This window comes from Rana temporaria, chromosome 11 (assembly GCF_905171775.1).
Source record: "Rana temporaria chromosome 11, aRanTem1.1, whole genome shotgun sequence".
In the NCBI taxonomy this organism is placed as follows: domain Eukaryota; kingdom Metazoa; phylum Chordata; class Amphibia; order Anura; family Ranidae; genus Rana; species Rana temporaria.
In genome coordinates, this window is record NC_053499.1 from 56,701,235 (window position 1) to 56,723,768 (window position 22,534).

The 22,534-nt window shown below is 44.2% G+C and overlaps 1 protein-coding gene across 4 annotated transcripts in view; it reads left to right on the plus strand.

Annotated features, from left to right (window-relative positions):
- Positions 1-4,523: 4,523 nt before the first annotated feature.
- Positions 4,524-22,534, plus strand: part of CDC42BPG (CDC42 binding protein kinase gamma) — a 197,444-nt gene continuing 179,433 nt past the window's right edge. For 2 of the 4 annotated variants that reach the window (XM_040328582.1, XM_040328583.1), the window contains exon 1: positions 4,525-5,560. In XM_040328582.1, the coding sequence (XP_040184516.1) occupies positions 5,383-5,560 (178 nt within the window). In that variant the 5' untranslated portion in view covers positions 4,525-5,382. Of the gene's footprint in view, positions 5,561-22,534 lie in introns of all 4 variants that reach the window. The other 2 variants (XM_040328581.1, XM_040328584.1) reach the window with 2 other exon arrangements.

Sequence of the window (22,534 nt, forward strand, 5' to 3'; positions counted from 1 at the left end):
ATTTTTTATTTAAAAACCTTTAACTGCCAAACCAATAGTTTTTTTTTGTTCCCCCATTTCTCCCCCATTTGTTACATTATAAATAAAGGAAATCCTGTTTATTTTTAGTGTTGGATGGAGTGGAGAGGGATTATTAGAACCTGTCAGGCTTTTTCCTTTAAAAAATAATTGTTAGTTATTTTTTTTATTTATTTCATGAGTCTTTTTTGAAATCTCTTGATGACTCAAAAATAACAGACGATTTTTCTTAACCACTTGTTTACCGGGCACTTGAACCCCCCTCCTTTTCAGACCAATTTTCAGCGTTCTCACTCTTTGAATGACAATTGCGCAGTCATACAACGCTGTACTCAAATTAAATTTTTATAATTTATTTCCCCCCACAAATAGAACTTTCTTTTGGTGGCATTTGATCACGTCTGCGGTTTAAATGTTTTGTTAAATAAAAAAATACAAAACCGTTTTATATTTAGTGGGACTGCTTCAGCAGTCCCACTATTGTTTATTCGTTTTTTTTATTTATCTTTAATTTGAATTTGAATTTTATCCTGTATGTTTTTTTGGCTCTGTGTAACTTCTGCATACTTTCAGCTATTAAAACCATTCACCTTTTAAAATGTTCATCTCTTTCAGCTAATGATGGGACTTTGTCAACTTTTTTCTCTACTATTTATACTTTTTAAAATATTATGCTTTGTTTTTGATGGGGCAATAGGATGGGGGCAGTTTTTGATAGGGGGCACTTTTTTTTGATGGGGAGCACTTTTTTTTATGGGGGGCAGTTTTTGATGGGGGCAGTTTTTGATGGGGGCAGTTTGGGGGCACTTTTTGATGGGGGGCACTTTTTGATGGGGCAATAGGATGGGGGCAATTTTGATGGGGACAGTTTGATGGGGCACTTTTTGATGGGGCAATAGGATGGGGGCAATTTTAATGGTGTTAGTTTTGATGGGGCAATAGGATGGGGGCAGTTTTGAATAGGGCAATTTTTGATGGCAGTTTTTAATGGGGCAATAGGATGGGGGACGTTTTCGATGGGGGCAATTTGATAGTAGTTTGGTGGTAATATGATGGGAGAAATTTTATGGGGCAGTTTTGATTGTAGAAATTTTATGGGACAATTTTATGGGGCAGCTCCTGCAAAAGGTAATTACTTTTAAAAAGATGCTAATTAGTGGGAATGCTGATTCTCACTTCAACTTTTTCTTATGGATTTAAGCTATTCATCCAGTTGGCTTTAGCAATTCAGCTATTCAGCATTCCCACGCATTTTCTGCAGGAAATGCATTTTCTAGTTACAAGCACTTCCTTGTTAACATGTGACTGGCTGTGATTGCACACAGCCACTCACATGGTTAAAGAGCCGCGTGACCACGATCACCTCACTGAGCACCCCCGTGGGCGCGGTCGTTTGGGTGCACTGTCATGTGATGTCCATCCAGAACCAGAGCCCCTCCACCCCCCCGTCATTTGATGGTGGGCGGGCGGCAAGTGGTTAAAGTATGACATGTTAGGTATCTATTTACTTGGCGTAAGATCATCTTTCACATTATACAAAAAATTGAGTTTTCTTTTCTGTTTTTTTTTTGTTTTTTAAAGAAGTCCAACCTAAACTTGTTTGGCTGGGCTTCTCCTATGGGTCAAAGAAGTAGCATTAGTTTGACACTCCTGTGACCTGATCTGTCCGCTCTCTGCTGACGTCACTGGAATCAGTCCAGGCACCGTGTCATCCCGACAATAAAGTCTGGATCCGCCAGGTGACTGGACTGATGCCTGTCTCAGCCTTTCAGTAATCTGTTGAGAGCCTATGACGGACGCTCCCCGCTCCTTCACAGCTCAGCGCTCCAATGAGCGTGGGGGGCAGTGCCGGCCCAAGACATTGTGCTGCCTGATACCAAGAATGAAATGCTGCCCCCCCCCCCACCAAAAATAAATAAATCACGCCCACTAAAATGCCCCCACATTCATTATTTTATATCAGGATAACTAAAGTGGACCTGTCATGGCTCTATACATGTATATAGGATTATAAAGAGGACCTCTCATGGCTCTATTCATGTATAGGAGTATAAAGAGGACCTGTCATGGCTCTATACATGTAAAGGAGTATAAAGAGGACCGGTCATGGCATTATACGTGTATATAGAAGTATAAAGAGGACCTGTCATGGCTCTATACATGTATGTAGGAGTATAAAGAGGACCTGTCATGGCTCTATACATGTATGTAGGAGTATAAAGAGGACCTGTGCGTGGCCGGCGGCCGCAATGTCAGTCGGCCACCGGCGATCGCTCCACAGAGAGCCAGAACGGAGATCTGTCAATGTAAACAGACAGATCCTCTTTCTGACAGGGGAGGAGAGACAGATCTGCAATTCCTAGTGATTAGAAACAGAGATCTCTCTCCTCCCCCAGTCAGTCTCATCCCCCCCAGTTAGAAACGCCTCCCAGGGTAATTCAACAGCGCCCCCTTCATATGGCGCCCATGGCACTTGCCATGGCTGCCATACCCTAGATACGCCTCTGAGCGCAAGCCGGCAGGGACTCTTTCCGTGCTGCCCCCCTGCAAAGTTCTGCCCTAGGCCTGGGCCTTGTTGGCCTAGGCCAGGATACAGCCTTGCCCCCATTACATCAGAGGCTGCACAGAGGCCCCCCCCCTTACATCAGATGCTTGAGCAGACACATCTCTCCTCTCCCTCACCTCCTCTGCACCAGGCAGAGAGAAGCGAGTGGGTGCTAGCTAAAGTCCAGCAGTTCCAGCTACATCAGCAGACAGTGACACAGCTCTCCCCCCCTCCTTTGCCCCCGCGGAATGAGAAGCGGGGGGGGGCGAGTGAAGCTTGGTGCTAGCGACATCCAGCGGTCCCAGCTGCATGGGCAAACTCATCTCTCCTCTCCCCTCCTAGCGAAATTACAGCAGTTCCAGCTTCCAGCAGCATGAGCTGCCCCACGGATTGAGATGCGTGGGGGGGCGGGGGGTGCTAGTAGCGAGACATCTCACCGCTCCCTCCACTCTCCTCTACAGCGGGGAAGAAGGGGGGGGGAGTGCCGCGGCGCTGCCACTGCATTCTCACTGGCAATTAGCCTCACAGTGGAGCGGGCCGAACTGGATGGCGGGCGCATTTTGCCGCCCCCCCTGAAAGTGCCGCCTGGTACAATAGTACCATTGTGTCCCATGGTAGGGCCGGCCCTGGGAGGGGGGGCAGAGCGGAGAGCTGCCGATTGACAGTCAGCAGCTCTCCTTTCTGGGATCTGTGAGACTTGAGCCATCAGTGATGTTTGATGGCTAGGTTCTCAGTAGAGAGACGCCAGGGGACAGATGCAGCATCCACCTAGGTAAGTATAAAAGGGGGGGGGGGAATAAATAAATAGAAAAAAAAAAACTTACTTCGCTTTTAATTGTAGTATTAAAAAAATTTATTTGAAAGACCGCTGTGTCAATATTGCAACAAATGCCATTTTATTCTCTAGGGTCTCTGCTAAAAAAATGTATATAAAATCAAATGTTTTGGGGTTCTAGGTAATTTTTGTAGCAAAAAATACCGATTTTTACTTGTAAACAACAAATGTCAGAACAGGCTTAGTCCTTAAAGCGGGAGTTCACCCGAAAAAAAAATTTTAACATTAGATTGAGGCTCATTTTGTCTAGGGGAATCGGGTAGTTTTTTTTAAAAACGAAGCAGTACTTACCGTTTTAGAGAGCGATCTTCTCCGCCGCTTCCGGGTATGGTCTGCGGGACTGGGCGTTCCTATTTGATTGACAGTCTTCCAACGGTCGCATACATCGCGTCACGAGTAGCCGAAAAAAGCCGAACGTCGGTGCGGCTCTATACGGCGCCTGCGCACCGACGTTCGGCTACTTTCGGAAAATCGTGACGCGATAGATGCGACCGTCGGAAGCCTGTCAATCAAATAGGAACGCCCAGTCCCGCATCCCATACCCGGAAGCGGCGGAGAAGATCGCTCTCTAAAACGGTAAGTACTGCTTCGTTTTTAAAAAAACTACCCGATTGCCCTAGACAAAATGAGCCTCAATCTAATGTTAAAAATTTCCGGGTGAACCTCCACTTTAAATTGGTCACTGGTAAAATATTTACTTTCTAGATGTAATGTAATCCTCCAGCAAGCATACAACTATAGTACAGCACACCTGTCCAGCTAATATATAATATAATATAATATGCTAATAAATAGTCGGCTCGTAATCTTCTTCACTTGTACAGGGTGACAAGTCCCAGCAGGTTTGGAAGGCTGGGAACTTCTAAAGAATGACAAGCTGGCAGACTCCACAACCTGCCGGATCATGTCATTGGAGGACATTGCCCCCTCTGTACAATACGCGCCCGTGCTGTCACACACCGAGCACCAACACTGGCCATTATCACCGGCCACGTGACTTTGTTTTGCTGAGATTAGTCACTTTTCACTAGCTGTGCGAGACGTCAATCAACGGCGGGGGCGTTCCCAGGTGTGCACGGGGAGGCGTGGGAATGCGCCGTGTAGCCACGCCCTCTCCGGTGTTTGGGCGTGACCTGTACAGGTGAGGGAAGAAGGGAGCTGATTGCGGCCACTTCAGGAAGCGCTCACCGTGTGCCGGGAGGGATATCAGCTCCTTCATTCCTAGTGCAGGCTCAGGCAGCTCCTTTATTTCTGGTGTAGTCTATTCGGCCCCTTCATGTCTAGTATGGGCATAGGTAGACGGGTGACCCATTGAGCTCAGGTAGTCAGTGGCACAGGGGTGTGGGTGTATTAGTGAACACACACCTGAGGAGTCATCACACAGGTGAGTGAGTGTTGTTGTGGTTGGCTGACCCCTCTGGGTGTTCATTCTCTGCAATGAAAGGTTTAAGCCAATGACAAGCATGGAATGTCCCTGTGATTGTGTGTCTAATAAGAGTGTTGCTGTTGTGTGTCAGTCTTGCAGTCTATGTTCACAATGGGCTGTGTGAATGCGTGTGTGCGTGACGGCTGGGGAAAGTGTGGCTGGGTGTGCGGGTGATCGTATGGGTGATTGTATGAGCTTCTCAGAAGTGAGGGTGAGCTTAGACATCCAGGGGTGTAATATGAGTGAGTGACTAGGCTCCTCACCCCATCCAAAGTTAGCCGCGAGAAGCTTGCGGGGAAAAAGCCGAACGCACCCTATTCCTACCCCCCTAAATGTCACCGTGCTGCTTATTTTTTAATAAGTATTTATATTTGTGTAATTTAACAAGACACTTACTGGGGACTAGAATTTTTGGGAGACCTCAAGATTTCATTCTACAGTTGGTTATTTACGGAACTTTTGGATAAACCTGCGTATATGCGCCATAGTGGGCTCTTTTGATCTGGCGTGAAAAAGAGTGGGACTTTGCCAGCCCCTTGGTGCTGGAGAATCATCAAGATGTCGGTGGAGAGAAGGCTGAAGGATTTGGAGGACCTGGTCCTCAAAGGCCCCCATGGCGCTGGATGCCATTCCTTAAGCGTGGAAACCCTTCTAGACATCCTTGTCTGCTTGTGTCAAGAATGCAATGTAGCAACTTTCCGTCGGGACAAGAACGTGACAGAATTCCTGGCCTGGGGTAAGAACATGCAAATCCTGTTTCTCATTATTCATTGTGTGATGTGTTTGAGCGTACTATGTTGCTAAAGTCAGAAATGTGGGTGAGGTTGATGTCGGAGACCTTTTAGTTTCAAGCAGGGGTCTCCAAACTTTTAGAACAAAGGGCCAGTTTTTCCGTCTTTCAGACTTTTGAGAGGGCCAGACTGTGGCCAGCAATGCTCTGGTGTCGATGGGAGTAAACAATGCCCCACCATTGGTATTAGTGGGAGGAATATTGCCCTATTTTTAGTATTGGGGAAAGAGTTCCCAATGATTGGCGTGGGTGGAGGCAATAGTGCCCCCAATGATTGGCGTGGGTGGAGGCAATAGTGCCCCCAATGATTGGCGTGGGTGGAGGCAATAGTGCCCCCAATGGTTGGCGTGGGTGGAGGCAATAGTGCCCCCAATGATTGGCGTGGGTGGAGGCAATAGTGCCCCCAATGATTGGCGTGGGTGGAGGCAATAGTGCCCCCAATGATTGGCGTGGGTGGAGGCAATAGTGCCCCCAATGATTGGCGTCGGTGGAGGCAATAGTGCCAAATTGTCTGTGGTTCCAATTGTGCTGGACATCTGGCATGGCGTGGGACCATTCAGCGTGCACAGTGGGAAGCCGGCTGTGAAGCCACAAGCATTAACAACCGTCTTCCCAAAGTTTGCATGCCGGCGCCTGGACCTAAAGAGACAGTTCGGATGAGGACCATGCTGGATCCATGGACCGATAATTGTCCTATTAAGACAGCCGCTGTACCATTTGTAGCTTCTGATTTTTTTTTTGTTTCAGACTGAAGAACCACTTTAAAGAAGTGTGGTTAAAGGGGTTGTAAAGGTTTATTTTTCTAAATGGGTTCCTTTACGCTAGTGCATTGTTGGTTCACTTACCCTTTCCATCGATTTCCCTTCTAAATTTTTTTATTTTTTTTGTCTGAATTTCTCACTTCCTGTTTCTCCTCGGTAAGCCTGCCCCCATCATCCGAACCATTCTGGCTGGGGGGTTAGTCGGTGTGCTCGCCCCCTCCCTTGGGACTACATCCCTGCGGGGAGATGCTGTGAAGTTGACTTGAATAGGGACTGTACAGCACATCACCTGTGAAGGGGCAGGGCCCAACATTAGACGCTGGGGCACCTGTTCAAGGGTCAGTAGTAAGTCGCTTACTAATGCCCCATGACCTCTACACCACTGACCTTTGTGTCACTTACTACTGACCCCTGAACTCTGCGTTACCACTGAGTTCAGGGGTCAAAATAAAGTGATGCAGAGAGGCAGTAGTAAGTGATCCTCTGTATCACAGTACAGTCAAACAGCTCCCACCCCACCAATGCACGCTTACCACTGTTCTCCATCTCCCTGGACTGTCGCAGTAATACAGCTTCGGCTCACCTCCTCCTATGTGGCCCAGTAGGTGGGGCTAAATCACAGGTGGAGTAGGTGGGGGCTAAATCTACAGCCAATCACAGGTTCAATAGGTGTTGGGCTAAATAACAGCCCTGCTATAGGCCTCCCAGCTGCCCGTGACAAATGCAGCTGCATCAGACACAAGGGGGAACTGATGGTGTTTCCCCACAACATCTTGTTGTGCAATGTGTGGGGCACAGTGGGCACCCACCCCCCTTGGGGCCCATGCACCCTGGACACATTGCACCCATGGGGGTTATGCCAGTGTGTAGAATGAAGTCCCCTAATAGAGAACTTTCCTCTAAATAGATATATGAAGCTGTTTGGTTTATTCAATCTTCTAGAATCAAATTCTAGTTGTGGCTGGGGTGAGATATTTAAAGTGATCCTGTGCCTTTTGTTTCCCCTGCAGTAACCTTCAGTCACTGGAAGCAAGGAAAGATGGCCCCATGTAAGCTCTGATTCACTCCAGTTGGAACTTATACAGGGCTGAGTACTCTTCCCACCCTCATGTGACAGTGCTAGGCCAATGGGCAAGCACAAGTGCTGTCACATGGAGTGACCTGACTTTGAAAGCGTTGCATGCTATGCACTTGTACTCTTCCGGTTCCCAGAGATACAATGGGCAGCTTTGACAGCTGTCGCCAGAATAAGTGTCCCCAGTGGTAGATTTTCCCACCGTTACTGTTGCAGTGACCACTGTAAAATCTAGCATTTCCCCCTCCTTTTCTCTTTTGGCAACTTTTGTTCCCAGGAAAGTTTACTAAAGGAATAAATCCCCAATGGGGACACAAAGCAATATAAATCCAACATGGTCTGTAACACCTTCCCACTCATTAAATCTCAACAATTGTTTGGCTGGAGTTCTACTTTAAGCGCTTCTGGGGTAGTAGGCATCATGGAGTCCTCATTTCTACATGTCTGCTTATCCTTTTGATGGCGTCAAGCACCTACCTTCAGCATTATGCTTACCTTTACCACTTGACTGCCAGAAGATTTACCCCCCCCCATGACCAGGCCATTTTTTGTAACACAGCATTGCATTACTTTAACTGACAATTGCGTGGTCGTGCGACACTGTACCCAAATAAATTTGTAATTTTCTTTACCCCCAAATAAAGTTTTCTTTTGGTGGTATTTGATCACCTTTTGTATATTTTTTTTTTTTTTGCGCTATAAACAAAAAATGATATTTTGAAAAAACGCATCCCATTAAAAAAAAAATTATGGGAAGCGTTTTTCCAAAATTTTGTCTTTTTTTTTTTTATTTTTTGTTTATAGCGCAACAAAAAAAAATGTAATTGGTGATGACAACATTTCTTCATAAATTTAGGACAGTGTGTCCTAAACCACGACATGGTTTTTGGTAAAAAATCCTAATAAGCACATATTGGTTTACGCAAACGTTACAGCATCTACAAACTATGGGATATATTTATGGAATTTTTTATTTTTATACTAGTAATAGCGGCGATCAGCGACTTAGAGGGACTATGACATTGCGGAGGACATTCTGACACTTTGTGGGAACCAGTGACACGAATACAATGATCAGTGCTAAAAATATGCACTGTCACTGTACTAATAACACTAGGACGATCAAGGGGGTTAACTGTGTGCCTAGCCTGTGTTTGGGTTTACTATGTGTGCTTCTTTCACTAGGGGAAGAAATGGATTTGAGTCCCTGCTTTGCAGAAACACAGAATCCATCCCTACTTGATCTGCCTTGTTTACATATGCAGATCCCTGTTCAGTGTAGTTGATTGGCGAAGAACGTAGAGTGTAAACCCTTGAGGTACTAGCCTTAGGTGATGCACAGGGATGAAACAAATCATCCTACAGAGGTTGTATCTGCATTCTTATCTTCTCTACAGCTGTTCAAAGTGCAGAATTCATAAGCTTGTCTGAGAGTTCAGAAAAAAGAGGATGGAGAGCTGAAGTTACATTCTGCAGAGCTCTGAGAGCTGATTGAAGCAACTGGCATTAACACATCACATGAGCACAAGCAGGTCTGAATGGGCCCTACATTTATTTCTTCTCCCCCAGCCCCCCCCCCCCCTGTTGCCAGTAACTTTGTAGCCAACAAAAACAAAACTACTGTTGCATGTTGGAAATGGATGTGGATATTACTTGGTTTAATAAAGGAAATGTGTGCTGAGAGGGACATTGCTGGCCACTTCCCGTAAATGCTTATTTCCTGGCAGTAATGATGACCCTTGAAATTCAGTTCTATGACTTAAAGTGGTTGTTAAGGCAGAAGGTTTTGCAGTCTATATGCAGAAGCCCCCCTAACACTTACCTGAGGTCCATCTAGATCAGGGATATGCAATTAGCGGACCTCCAGCTGATTCAAATGAGGCATAGCAAGACTCTGACAGCCACAAGCATGACACCCAGAGGCAGAGGCATGATGGGACTTGTAGTTTTGCAACAGCTGGAGGTCCGCTAATTGCATATCCCTGATCTAGATCCAGCGATTGTTGTATGAGAGGTTTGGTTGTCCAGGGCTCCTCATTGGCTGAGACAGCAGCACAGTGACATTGGCTCCTGCTGCTGTCAATCAGTCAGTGAGCTAATGAGGAGAGAGAGAGAGGGGATGGGACCGGGCCACGTCTCCATGCCTGAATGAATGTGGGGGCACTCAACGGGAGGGGCCAGGAGTACCAAAGTGGGACCAGATTGGCGTGCGCGCCCCTATTGGCTGCTCGGCGAGATGACATATAGCTACGTGATCTCGCCCAGCAGAGCGGACCTGCCGCTGTATAACTGCAGCTGGTCGGCAAGCAGTTAAAAAGGCTCGCTGATCCCTAGATGAGTGACTGACTTACTCTTGATTCTAGATAAATTTGTCCGCCTCTATTGCTGAGGAGTGTGTGTGTGTGTGTGTGTGTGTGTGTGTGTGTGTGTGTGTGTGTATACAGTTGTACTCATAAGTTTACATACCCTGGCGAATTTGATTTCTTGGCCATTTTTCAGAGAATATGAATGATAACATAAAAACATTTCATTCACTCGTGGTAAGTGTTTGGCTGAGGCCATTTATTAATCGGGCAACAGAAATTACCCCGATCAAAACACAAGACCAAGTTGACCTGTCATTGGCTACAGTAGAATAAAGTGAAGGTTTTGGAGTGGCCATCTCAGTCTCCTGACCTCAATATCAATGAGCCACTCTGGGGAGATCTCAAACCTGCAATTCATGCAAGACAGCCCAAGAATTTACAGGAACTGGAGGCTTTTTGCCAAGAGGAATGGACAGCTTTACAATCTGAGAAGATAAAGAGCCTCATCCACAAATACCACAAAAGACTTCAAGCTGTCATTGATGTTAAAGGGGGCAATACACAGTATTAGGAACTGTAAATGTTTGATTAGGGTAGTTATGATTTAAAAAAGAATAAACACAGTTGATTGATAATAAATGGCTTCAGCCAAACACTGAGTGAAAAAAGTTTGTGTTTATTCATATTCTCTGAAAAATGGCCAATATAAATTCTGACTGGGTATGTAAACTTATGAGCACAACTCTGTGTGTGTGTGTTTTTATTTATACAAGTCATACTTACACATTTGCATATGTTGCCAGTGCCACTGAACAACATATAATTTGTAAGTACTTGAAGATTCATAGATACTGGCCATTAATATGAATGAATGACTGACTAAATACATCGGTATTAAGTTATTTATGATGGTATAAAGCAGGCCATACATGGTCGAATTTCAAACAAATTTTCTTTTCAAAATCAAAGTTCGTTTTTTTTTTTTTGTGATCCGATGATGCCACCATTGGTTTTCGAAATTCGGCCGACAAAATATTCATGTTGCCGGGAATATTCTTTTCTCTCCGGGAATATTCTTTTCTTGCACATGCGCGTTTTGTTTTTTTTTATATTACATTTCTCGCACGATTCTCCCATCATTGATCAGAAAATCATTTGTTTTTCAAAAAATTTCCAACATGTCGGATTTCTCAAATTTGTTTGCCGCACGAAAATCGGCCCACTAACGGTGCGAAATTCGTACGAAAATTCTTTGATAAGATTTTCGAAAGATTTCTTTCGAAATTCGAACCGTGTATGGTCGCCTTAAGAATGGGTAGTAGTCATTTTGTTGGTGTGGTACTAATAAGCGTACCTCCAAACTTTGAATCAAGAACAGATCACCATCCAAATAACACCATTCCTACAGTAAAGCACGGAGGTGGTAATATCCTGTTATGGGGGTGTTTTTCTCTGAAGCAGGGATTGGAACACTTGGATGGGGCAAAATACCATCAAGTTCTTGAGGAAAATCTGTGGCTCTCTGCCAGAAAGTTGTCAATGGGAAGAAGGTTTACCTTCCAACATGACAATAACCCAAAGCACACAGCAAAAATTACAACACAGTGGTTGAAGGAGAAAATGGTGAATGTCCTTACATGGCCTAGTCGGAGCCCTGACTTGAACTCCATTGAAAATCTGTAAAATTACTTTAAGACTGCAGTCCACAAATGGTTACCATCAAATTGAATTGAACTTGAGCAGTTCGGCAAATATTGCAGTTAGTAGATATCACAATAGAATAAAGGCTGTAATTAAAGCAAAAGGTGGTTCAACAAAATATTGTGATTGTGTGTGTTTATTTTTTTTATGACATTTTGGTGTTCTTTTTACTTGGATGTTATGAGTTGCACTAGTAAATACAGCTGGATAAAACAAACGCTGTGTCTGTCCTGTCTTTTTCAGGCTTCAAAGCAACAAAATGTGATAAGGGGGGTGGATTATTTTTCTATACACACTGTATCAAAGATGGCCGTGGCTACATTGCACATTTTTAATGCGCTACCCTAATGAACATGGTAAAGCGCTACCCTAATGAACATACAAATAAACGGTCTCAGTGCTCTATGTGGATCCTCCAATGGGGATAACACCACTTTAAAAAATCGATGAAAACTACTCCCTAAAAGTGTACCTTTTAAACAATGTGAACCAAATAGTAATGATTCAAAACCAAAGTGTCCACGAGTAAAGAGCATAATGCAAATAAGTTGGTATCGGAAGAGTAGGTAAGGCATAATGAAATATAGTTCCAAAACGATCCCTTTTTAGAAAGTCACGAGGTGTGGCGGGGTCTATTGATGTCAGCGTGCATCCTAAGGAAGATTATACCCTGTGAGCTTGTTACCAACTAAACAGCCAAGTGATCCTTAAGGGGGCTGCACAGGATTCAGTGCGCCAACAAATGTGTGTTTTTTTTTTTTTTTTTTTTTTATTAAAGATTTTTAAAAGATTCAACACTATTTTGGTCTTTTACGTTCTTTTGTGAGCAATACTGCCCAGGATTATTATAGGACACATTGCAAGCACCAACAAGAGTGGTGTTATCCCCATTGGAGGATCCACGTAGAGCACTGAGACCATTTGTTTGTATGTTCATTAGGGTAGCGCTTTACTAGTATTTTTATCTTCATTTTGGGAACACATTTGGGTATTTAGCAGCAAACCCTTTATCCCTTATTGCTCGTTACTTACTAATATACAGATATATTTAGCACACATGGTAGCGCAGGAGATCAGGCACAGTTTGTTACTTTGTTACCATGAGGTTTGGCGCAACCGTGTGATACTAAATACATGGGCGTGCCTGCCGTGTATCTGCAGAAGGGATGCATGGTTTTTGTGCTTGAAAGCACGTGACTGAGTGCTTCTGCAACACATGTGTGAACCTAGCCGTCTACTTACTTGAGAAATGCAGATTACCCGTTCCACTCAACCCCCAGCAATAACTAATGATGTCCATGCTTGAACTGGGATCGCTTCACCTGACAGTACTTGCGTAGAGCTGCTTCCTGGTGTTGGAATAAGTCACAGCATCAGGACATGTCCTGGACCCGCGGGACGCCAGGATTTTCCTAAATCCTGGGACAGTAACACAGGATCTGGGAGGTATGAATGCTCTTTTCTACGTACAGGAAGTTTACAGTATTATTATTGTAATTCTTGTGTGTATTAATATAAAATGTCCAAGTGTAGAAAAATATTGTTCTTTGTGACATCCTATCATGCATAGGGGCACTTCAAAGAGGCTGACAGGGTGTGGCTTTGTCATAATGTGAGATCACTATCACCCAACCTGTCCTCTGACCACATCACTGAGGTTTCGGTATCTTTATTCTGTGGTTTGGACTCGTCTTTCTGGCTTTCTTGACAATTTGAAATTGGTGTATTGCACATTATACTATTTTTATCACACTATCCATAAGCAGGTTATTAGTGTGCCATCTTATACAGCTATGTAATGCATTCATCTTAAAGCGGAGCTCCACCCTTCTGCTAATCGGAACCCTCTGGTGTCACATTTGACACCTTTCAGGGGGGAGAGGGGTGCAGATACCTGTCAGACTGGTATTTGCACCCACTTTTGGGAGTCCTCTCTGCGGGTAGTGCGTCACTTCCCGCCGTGTTCTGGGAAACACTCGGCTCCCAGAACACAGCGGGAACCAGTGAGGACGGCGCTGCGCGACTCGCGGCATAGGGAATCGTGCAGTGAAGCCGGAGTGCTTCACTTCCTGATTCCCTCACAGAGGATGGCGGTGGGGCAGCAGAGTGACGAGCGATTGCTCGTCTTCTGCTGCAGACGTCGCTGGACTCCAGGACGGGTAAGTGTCCTAATATTAAAAGTCAGCAGCTGCAGTATTTGTAGCTGCTGGCTTTTAATTATTATATATATATTTTTTTACAGCGGAGCTCCGCTTTAACTGCCTTAAGGGTTCCTTTTGCATTTTAAAGGGGGTTGTTTTTTATTTTCTAAATGGGTTACTTTTAAGCTAGTGTATTGTCTGTAAAGGGAAGTCCCGTCTCCTAGGCTGCCATTGGACGACTCTTCTGTCTATCATAGGAGGCGGAACTTTATTAAAGAGGCCGCAGAGTAAAGAGGAGATTGTCCTATTTGTAAGGCGGCTGCATTGATGGCAATGGTAAGGATGCAGATGGGCACCGATTAGGCTGCATTGATGGGCATTAACCATTATTTTTTCAAATTTACATTATTTTTTTTCCTGAAGGTGCGTGTTATATGCCGATTAAATACGGTATAGCCAAAAAACACGCTCGAGCTCATCCTTAGTCCTAAGCGGCACTCTGGGATTCGCTGTGGAATCTAAGGGGTTAAAAGGCTGTTTGATCCTGTCTTCTCTGATCCTCCCCTCCTTCCACTGCCCCCCCCCCCCCACACTCTATCTCCTTTATAGTACAGAGCCTTTGGAGCACTCTGCACATAATCAGTTTGATGCATATGGCTAAAAAGTTGCATGTGTTTGCTGTGTGTGTGCTTTTTTTTTTTTTTTTTGAGGGTGCATTTGATCAGCACTGTCCAAACAGTGGATCAGGAGTCATGCAGTCTGATAGGAAAATCAGCCGAGAATAAAAACTCCTCCTACAAGCTTTAATCGGTGCTCAGCTGGGCACCAATAGAAGTCACAAGACTGCTATATACTGCTGACGAGGAAAATCATTTTAGCAGTTAATATTCACTAAAATAATTGTGTTTCCATGTTCTGTGGGAGACCAGATATAGTGAATGCATGGTTCTGGGTTTAGTAACACTTTATCATCATGTGACTGGCTGGATGCGTGTGCATCATTTCCTGGGGAATAGGTTGCACCACGATGCAGCATGTGAAGAAGGTAACCTTGGGTCCTAACATTCATGTGAGTGTTCTTTGCACCACCTACCTAAACATTGTTTGTGACAAAGTATAACCCTTCGTGGAAATGGTATTCCCTGATGGCAATGGCCTCAGCAGGATAATGTGCTTTGCCACACTGTAAAAAGGTTCAAGAATGGGTTGAGGAGCATAACAATGAGTTTAAAGCGGGATTCCAACCACAATTGGCATTTTTTAAATGTATGTCCTTTCATCCTGCGTTTTTATAATATAAATCCGGTCACTTACTATTTTACAATCCGCCGCCGCTTCGCATAGTTATTCAAAAAAGATAGTTTATAAAACTATGTCCACACCGTTGTCATTTTGCTTGTGGACATTGTGAAGCCCACAAGCACTTACTTCCTGGAAGTCTTGGATGGGGAGAGATAATTGGGTAGCGCACTGCATCCTGGGAAATGATGACACACATTTCCCAGGAGCATTAGCGGGAGATGTCAGAATCCTAGGTGATTCCAAAGGCAGATTTTGTGGGACCGCATAGCAACAGGCTTTTTTTTTTTTTTTTTTTTTTTTTTTTTTAGGTATGAGCACAATAACGAAAAAAAAAATTTGGGGATGGAAACTTCACTTTAAGGTATTTGCTTGGCATCCAAATTCTCCAGCTCTCAATTGAGCATCTTTGGGATGTGCTGGAAAAACCAGCTAGATACTGGGAGGCCCACTTTGCAACTTACTGGACTTAAAAGGTCTGATACTGGTGGCTTGGTCCCAGATACCACAGCATAGCTTAAGAGGTCTAGTGGTGTCCATGTCTCGATGGGTCAGGGCTGTTTTGGTGGCAAAAGGGGATCCTAGTCGGTATGCGGTGAGCGGGTCAAAACGTGTTTTGTGTGTGTGTGTGTGTTTTGTTTTTTTTTTGTTTTTTTTTGCCCTGAGCGGTTAGGAACTACTATGTAATGTATGTTTTGCAGGACAGGTCCACTTTACTGATGCACTTGTATTATGGTGTCAAGTTCTGTGGGGGTTGAAATACATTTTGCACATGGAATTCCAAATGTTTCTTCTGTCGTTTTTGAAGTTAACTGTGTGTAAGAAGAGGTTTCTGCTGCATGTCCTTCAAGTGATCTGACAATGCTTGTTTTTCAGGTAGAACATGTCCATGCAAAACCCTGAAGAATGTTTCCTTCTTGTACAGTTCATGAGGCCCTAATGAAAAATGTTTTGGATTTATGGCTGTATGACTGCTGCAGATCATATGCACACAAAACAGGCTCTTACAGCCTCACTTTCTTTACAAGATAACAACTTGGGAAAGTATCATATTAAAGCGCAGTTCCACCCAAAAATTGAACTTCTGCTTTTTGGGATACCCCGCCCCCCCCCCCCCCCGGTGTCACATTTGGCACCTTTTGGGGGGGGAGCAGATACCTGTCTAATCCAGGTATTTGCTCCCGCTTCCGGGTTACCCTGTCTTCTGGGAGATGGCAGGGACCAGTGAGGAAGCGCAGCGCGACTTGCGCATGCGCAGTAGGGAACCAGGCTGTGAAGCTGCAAAGGCTTTACTTCCTTATTCTCTTACCGTCTATGGCGTCGTCTCCACCCCGAGAGCCGAGGGACAGATCGGCTTCGGGAGAGGACATTGCAGGCACCCTTAACTGAGATCGAATTCCTCCTCGGTCCCATCCGCCGCCATGTCCCCTCTGAGCTTCTTCCTGTTTATTGCTGCTCCGGCGCTGTGACTGGCCGGAGCGGCAATGACGTCACTCCCGCGCATGTACGCGGGACGGCAGATCCCCCACGCATGTGTGGAATTATGGCATTAACCCAGCATTATCCCATCGACAAACAAAAAACGCTCAGTGCGCCTGCGCCATTGTCTACAGTGCACATGCGCTGAAGACATCAGTGCAGTCCTTGCTGCAAATATCTATACCCCATGCTTCACTATGGCGCTGCATCGATCGAGTGATCCCTTATATAGGGCGACTCGATCGATGACGTCATTCCTACAGCCACACCCCCCTACAGTTGTGAACACTAACTCCTACAGCGCCCCCTGTGGTTAACTCCCAAACTGCAACTGTCATTTTCACAATAAACAATGCAATTTAAATGCATTTTTTGCTGTGAAAATGACAATGGTCCCAAAAATGTGTCAAAATTGTCCGAAGTGTCTGCCATAATGTCGCAGTCACGAAAAAAATTGCTGATCGCCGCCATTAGTAGTAAAAAAAAAAAAAAATAATAAAAATGCAATAAAACTATCCCCTATTTTGTAAACGCTATACATTTTGCGCAAACCAATCGATAAACGCCTATTGCGATTATTTTTTCTTTTTTTTTTTTTTTTTTTTTTACCAAAAATAGGTAGAAGAATACGTATCGGCCTAAACTGAGGAAAATTTTTTTTTTTTATATATGTTTTTGGGGGATATTTATTATAGCAAAAAGTAAAAAATATAGATTTTTTTTTTCAAAATTGTTGCTCTATTTTTGTTTATAGCGCAAAAAATAAAAACCGCAGAGGTGATCAAATACCACCAAAAGAAAGCTCTATTTGTGGGGAAAAAAGGACGCCAATTTTGTTTGGGAGCCACGTCGCACGACCGCGCAATTGTCTGTTAAAGCGACGCAGTGCCGAATCGCAAAACCTGGCCTGGGCATTTAGCTGCCTAAAGGTCCGGGGCTTAAGTGGTTAAATGGGTTGTAAACCCTCATGTATTTTTATTTACTTTTTCACCTTAATGCATCCTATGGTATCGGTAGCTCGCCCGCAAGGTAACCCTTTTGGGAGAGCGCTTCCCAGAAGGGGTTATATGAAGCGGGAAGGAGCCGAGAGAGCCTCCGAGGGTCCCCAGAAAATGGCGTTCGGGGCCCACTCTGTGCAAAACGAGCTGTACAGCACTTGCCTGAAAAACTTGCGGCGGCGTAACGTAAATGAGATATGTTAGGCCAGCAGAAAGATCCGCTGATCTTTCTGAATCTGGCCCCTGGTGTCTCAATAAGGAGAGCCTGCCACACAAGCAGCCCCCTTTGTGATGTCAATGAAGTTAAGTGAAAGAAAAAAGATAATTAAGACCCCCACCTGCATATACACTTGTTTTGTGTTGCATATCGCCACACACACACCAGAAGGAGAGCAGTAATTATAGGGCCATTTATTTATGGTTAACTCTAAACTGATGACCTGTAAGGGCTTTTAAAGTGCCACTTATGGACTGTGTACTGCAGTTTGCCACCATTGCACAGGCACATGCAATTTTAAGACTTAACATGATTGGTATCTCTTCATTGGCGCAGATTTACCTTTTTTTTTTTTTTTTTTTTAAAGGGGTTATAAAGGTTTGTTTTTTATTTTCTAAATAGGTTCCTTTTAGGCTAGTGCATTGTTGGTTCACTTAGGCCCTGTACACATGATCAGTCCAAACTGATGAGAACGGACTGGAGGACCGTTCTCATCGGTTAACCGATGAAGCTGTCTGATGTGCCTACACACCATCGGTTAAAAAAACGATTAAGTCCAACGCAGTGACGTAAAACACAACGACGTGCTGAAAAAAAATGATGTTCAATGATTCCAAGCATGCGTCGACTTGATTCTGAGCATGCGCAGGTTTTGAACCGATGCTTTTGCGTACTAACCATCGGTTTTGACCTATCGGTTATTTTAAAGCAAGCTCTAAATTTTTGGACTGAAGGTTAACTGACTGATGGGGCCCACACACGGTCAGTTTGGACTGATGAAACTGAACTTCAGTCCGTTTTCATCAGTTTGGACTGTACAGGGCTTCGCACTTTTTTTTCTTTTTTTTTTTTTTTCTTCGATCTATTTTATTTTTTCTGTCTGAATTTCTCACTTCCTGTATCTCCTCAGTAAGCTTGCCCCCATCATCTGAGCTGTTCTGACTGGGGGTTAGTTGGCCAGAACAGCTTACTGAGGAGGAACAGGAAGTGAGAAATTCGGACAAAGAAAACAAAGGGGGGGGGGGGGGACATTTAGAAGGAAAAGGTTGGTGAACAAACAATGCACTAGCTTAAAGGAACATATTTATAAAATAAAAAAACAAACCTTTTACAACCCCTTAAATTATAACAAAAATGTACCATTTAATATATTTTTAATTATAAATTACATTTTTAGGGTCGTGGCCAAACTGGGCATTTGAGTAGGCAAGCCTCATGGAGCTCCCGTGATCTGGCTAGAACTTTGTAAGCTCCACGTGCTACAGCCCTGCCTCAGAACAAGATCTGATGAGCCTAAAGAGCCTGGAGCTAAAAGTAAGCTAGCCCGCGTAGCCGGGAAGGACAATCCTGGGGCCATTCAGTATTACACGAGAGAGCTTCCAGAACTGCAGGGTCAGGGCACAGCTGAGGAGGACACAGATCCTACAAAGGCAGAGCAAGAGACTGGGTCTGAGTATGGAGCTGCGGCAGACGTCATGTCCCTGCTAGACTCTGACCCAGAACCAGACACTGAAGAATCTGTGGCTGAGGAGCAGCCTTCACTGAGCCAGATTCTACAGGCTGTGCATAAGTGTACAGCTTAAGTTAATACAGTTAAAGAGCATCTGGGGGGTCTGACAGAGGAGGCCACCCTCCTCTGGCAAAATCTGCAAAAGATTTGCGAGTGAACCACCGCAGCGGAAAGTCACATAAGCGAACTGGAAAACAAGCTTCCACCCCTGCTTGCAAAGTCCTGTTCAAATGCCTGTTTAAGCACATGAGAGCAGGGACAAAACGGATGATATAGAAAACGGGTTGCGTCGCAACAAAAATTATATAGTGGGGCTCCCGGAGAAGATTGAAGGCAGGGATCCTACCATATTTATAATGGATATTTTTGGTAAATGACATTATCACGAGTATTTGCAATGAATTACAAGAAGACCTGAAAGAGAGAAGTAATAAAATGTAAAAAATAAACTGCCAGTATCCAAGAAATAAAATGCACATCTGGAAATAACTGACAGCATGACTTGAGATATTACTGGATTTACCATTACAGGTATCCGAAAAGGTATTGTCAAAATCACAAAGATGGCAGCTAATAGAAATGGTGTCCAAAGGACTATCCTGGTGAATCTAATTCTTGGATAACAAATGGTAGAACTGGCAATGGTCTCAGGAAATACCATTGGTGACATAGATGAGGGGAAAAAAGGGGGTTATAAGCAGGTAGAAAATTGGTTCTAGATCTGGGGTTTCTTGGGGGGTGGGGGGGGACAATAAGACAAGGATATAAAACGATGTTGGGCAGCTGTAAAGCTAATGGGGAAGTTGTATCTCAACCCAAATCTTTAAAAAAAATCTGCACTGTGATAAATCAAGAATGGCAAAGGTAGCTAGCCCATAGTATAGCAAACCTAAAAACATGTAAATATACGGTGTAGCACCAAAAAAATTCTAAATCCTAAAACTGATTATGGCAATCATGGGTGCAAAAAAAATCATAAATAAACATGCATTATCCAATAGCATAAAAAGTGACAAAGTAAATGTGATATCTAAATCATTAGACTGATGGTGATGATCATGGGTTCAGATAGTCCATAGATAAGTTCATAAACTACCAAAGCATAGTCCAAATGTAAAAAATGTATGTACACACCAGTGAATTTGAAGATTTATATCAGATTGTGTCAAAATGACTGAACCGCCACCATCCAGTGAATTACAAACTCGTCGCAGCAGCACGTGCGCCTTAAAACATATGTGGAAATCTCTCTGTGTATCACAGCATTCAACTCCCGCAGAAAGCTCTAAACAGAGTCCAACTGGGAATCAAAAAAGCTCACCAAGAGCCAGATGGATTTTCCATAGTGTAGCATATTTTAATGTTCCAATGATAAAACTGCAAAAAAACAAAGATAAAAAAATCACTCACATGAACAGCTGCTGGCGACCCAGAATCGCACAGCGGCAAGACATCAGTATCGATTGTCCTACCCCAAGTGGTGTCTTAAGTTTCTCAACCCAACCACAGTGGGCTATGTAAAAGAAGCCCAATTTAAGCCATATGGTGACCCAAAAGAATTATGCTGCTGTCGGCCTCTTTAACGCTTCAGAAATAAGAGTAATGTAGCCATACCAGCCATTGCATTTTGAATTTATCTCAAGTGTAAGACTCATCGCCCTTAGCTCCTCAGTTTTGCTATGAAGAGATCCACCCTCTGGAAATCACCAGGCTATCAGCTGTCTGGCAAACGAGGGGGGAATTTTTTTTTTTTTTTTTTTTTTAAAGATTAAAGGGTTACTAAAGGATTTTTTTTTTAAGCTAAATGGCTTCCTTTTACCTTACTGCAGTCCTGGTTTCATATCCTCATTGTTCGTTTTTGCTTTGATGTTGCTGTAATTCCTCTCTGTTCTGGACACTTCCTGGTTGTCTGTTTCCTGATCACCACAGTACTGGGAGATTTCTCACTGGGGTGACTAATCAAGGAGGTGTGATTACTGTGTGTCAGCACCAATCCATTTTCTTTTTACAATCCATCACTGCCCTCTATTGGCTTTCTGGCTCTGTACATCCGAGAACCAGGAAACAACAGCAAAAACAAACCAAACTGCAGGCACATTATATGATTGTTTTTTATCTATTTTTAATCATTTTTAAAAGGAATCAGTTAACTATTATGTCTCTATATCCTGTAAACAGTCATTTCAGCTAAAAATTTTTTTTCCTTTCGTGACCCTTTAACCACTTTAATACCAGGCACTTATACGCCTTCCTACCCAAGCCGATTTTCAGCTTTCAGCGCTGTCGCAATTTGAATGACAATTGCACTTTCATGCTACGCTGTAGCCAAACACATTTTTTATCATTTTGTTCCCACAAATGGAGCTTTCTTTTGGTGGTATTTGATCACCTCCTGCGATTTTAATTTTTTGCGCAACAAATAAAGACCAATGAAGAAGAATTTTTTTTGTAAATTAGTACATTTTTCTGGGTGCCAGTCAGTGCCAATTTGTGAGTACTGATTGGCATATATTGGAACATGTGGATAGCTATGGGGGATGTACCTGGCCATCCACATGTTGGGGGCTTTCCTGGTGGCTTCCTTGGTGGATCAGTGTGGGAATCCGAGGGGGGGGGGGGCTGCGCTGATAAACAATCAGCGCTAACCCCCCCCCGGTCAGGAGAGCTGCCGATCGGCTCTCCTCTACTAGTGTCTGTCAGACGTGAGTGAGGAAAAGCCGATCAACGGCTCTTCCTGTTTACCTCGTGTTTGGACACGGCTGATCACGAGCCTCCGTTTGAGGCTCATGTATGGGCACCCTAAATATTTCCAAACCATAATCTGGTACAAAGCCAAAAACTCAGATCTCCGTAAGAGTTGAGACAGCCACACAGATGGTGCATGGTTTTAATAAATCTGCATACTTGCAAAAGGGGCCCATTTAATGCTTGAGTGATTCAGTAAATAAAGTGCAGTAAAATCCAACTAATGTAAGGGGATGTGATGGGAGATCAATTCACTTTAGTGAGATTTTCTGTTGAGTTTCCAAGATAAAATATGAAGGGGTATCGCCTCGGTAGGAAACTGTCAGCAAAAATACCTGATTAGAGTTAAGCCGCCGTTTAGACCAGTGTGACAGGTCCAAACCATATGACAAGTTGCACCCTATTGTTAGCAATGGAACGGTTCAAATCTGTGCGACTTTGACTTTGCGGTGGCGCACCGCTTTAACCTTTGGCCGAACGGCCACCGCAGTTTTATGGCGGCAGGTCGGCTTGGCTGCGCAAAATCGCGTAACATTGCGTAATTTCGCATTTCAGCCAATAGGGGCGCTTGCCCCTGGTGCCGACGTGCGTGGCCGGCGGGCGCGATCGCCGCCGGGCACCCACCATCGCTCGTTGCAGAGCGAGAACCGGGAGCTGTGTGTGTAAACACACAGCTCCCGGTTCTTTC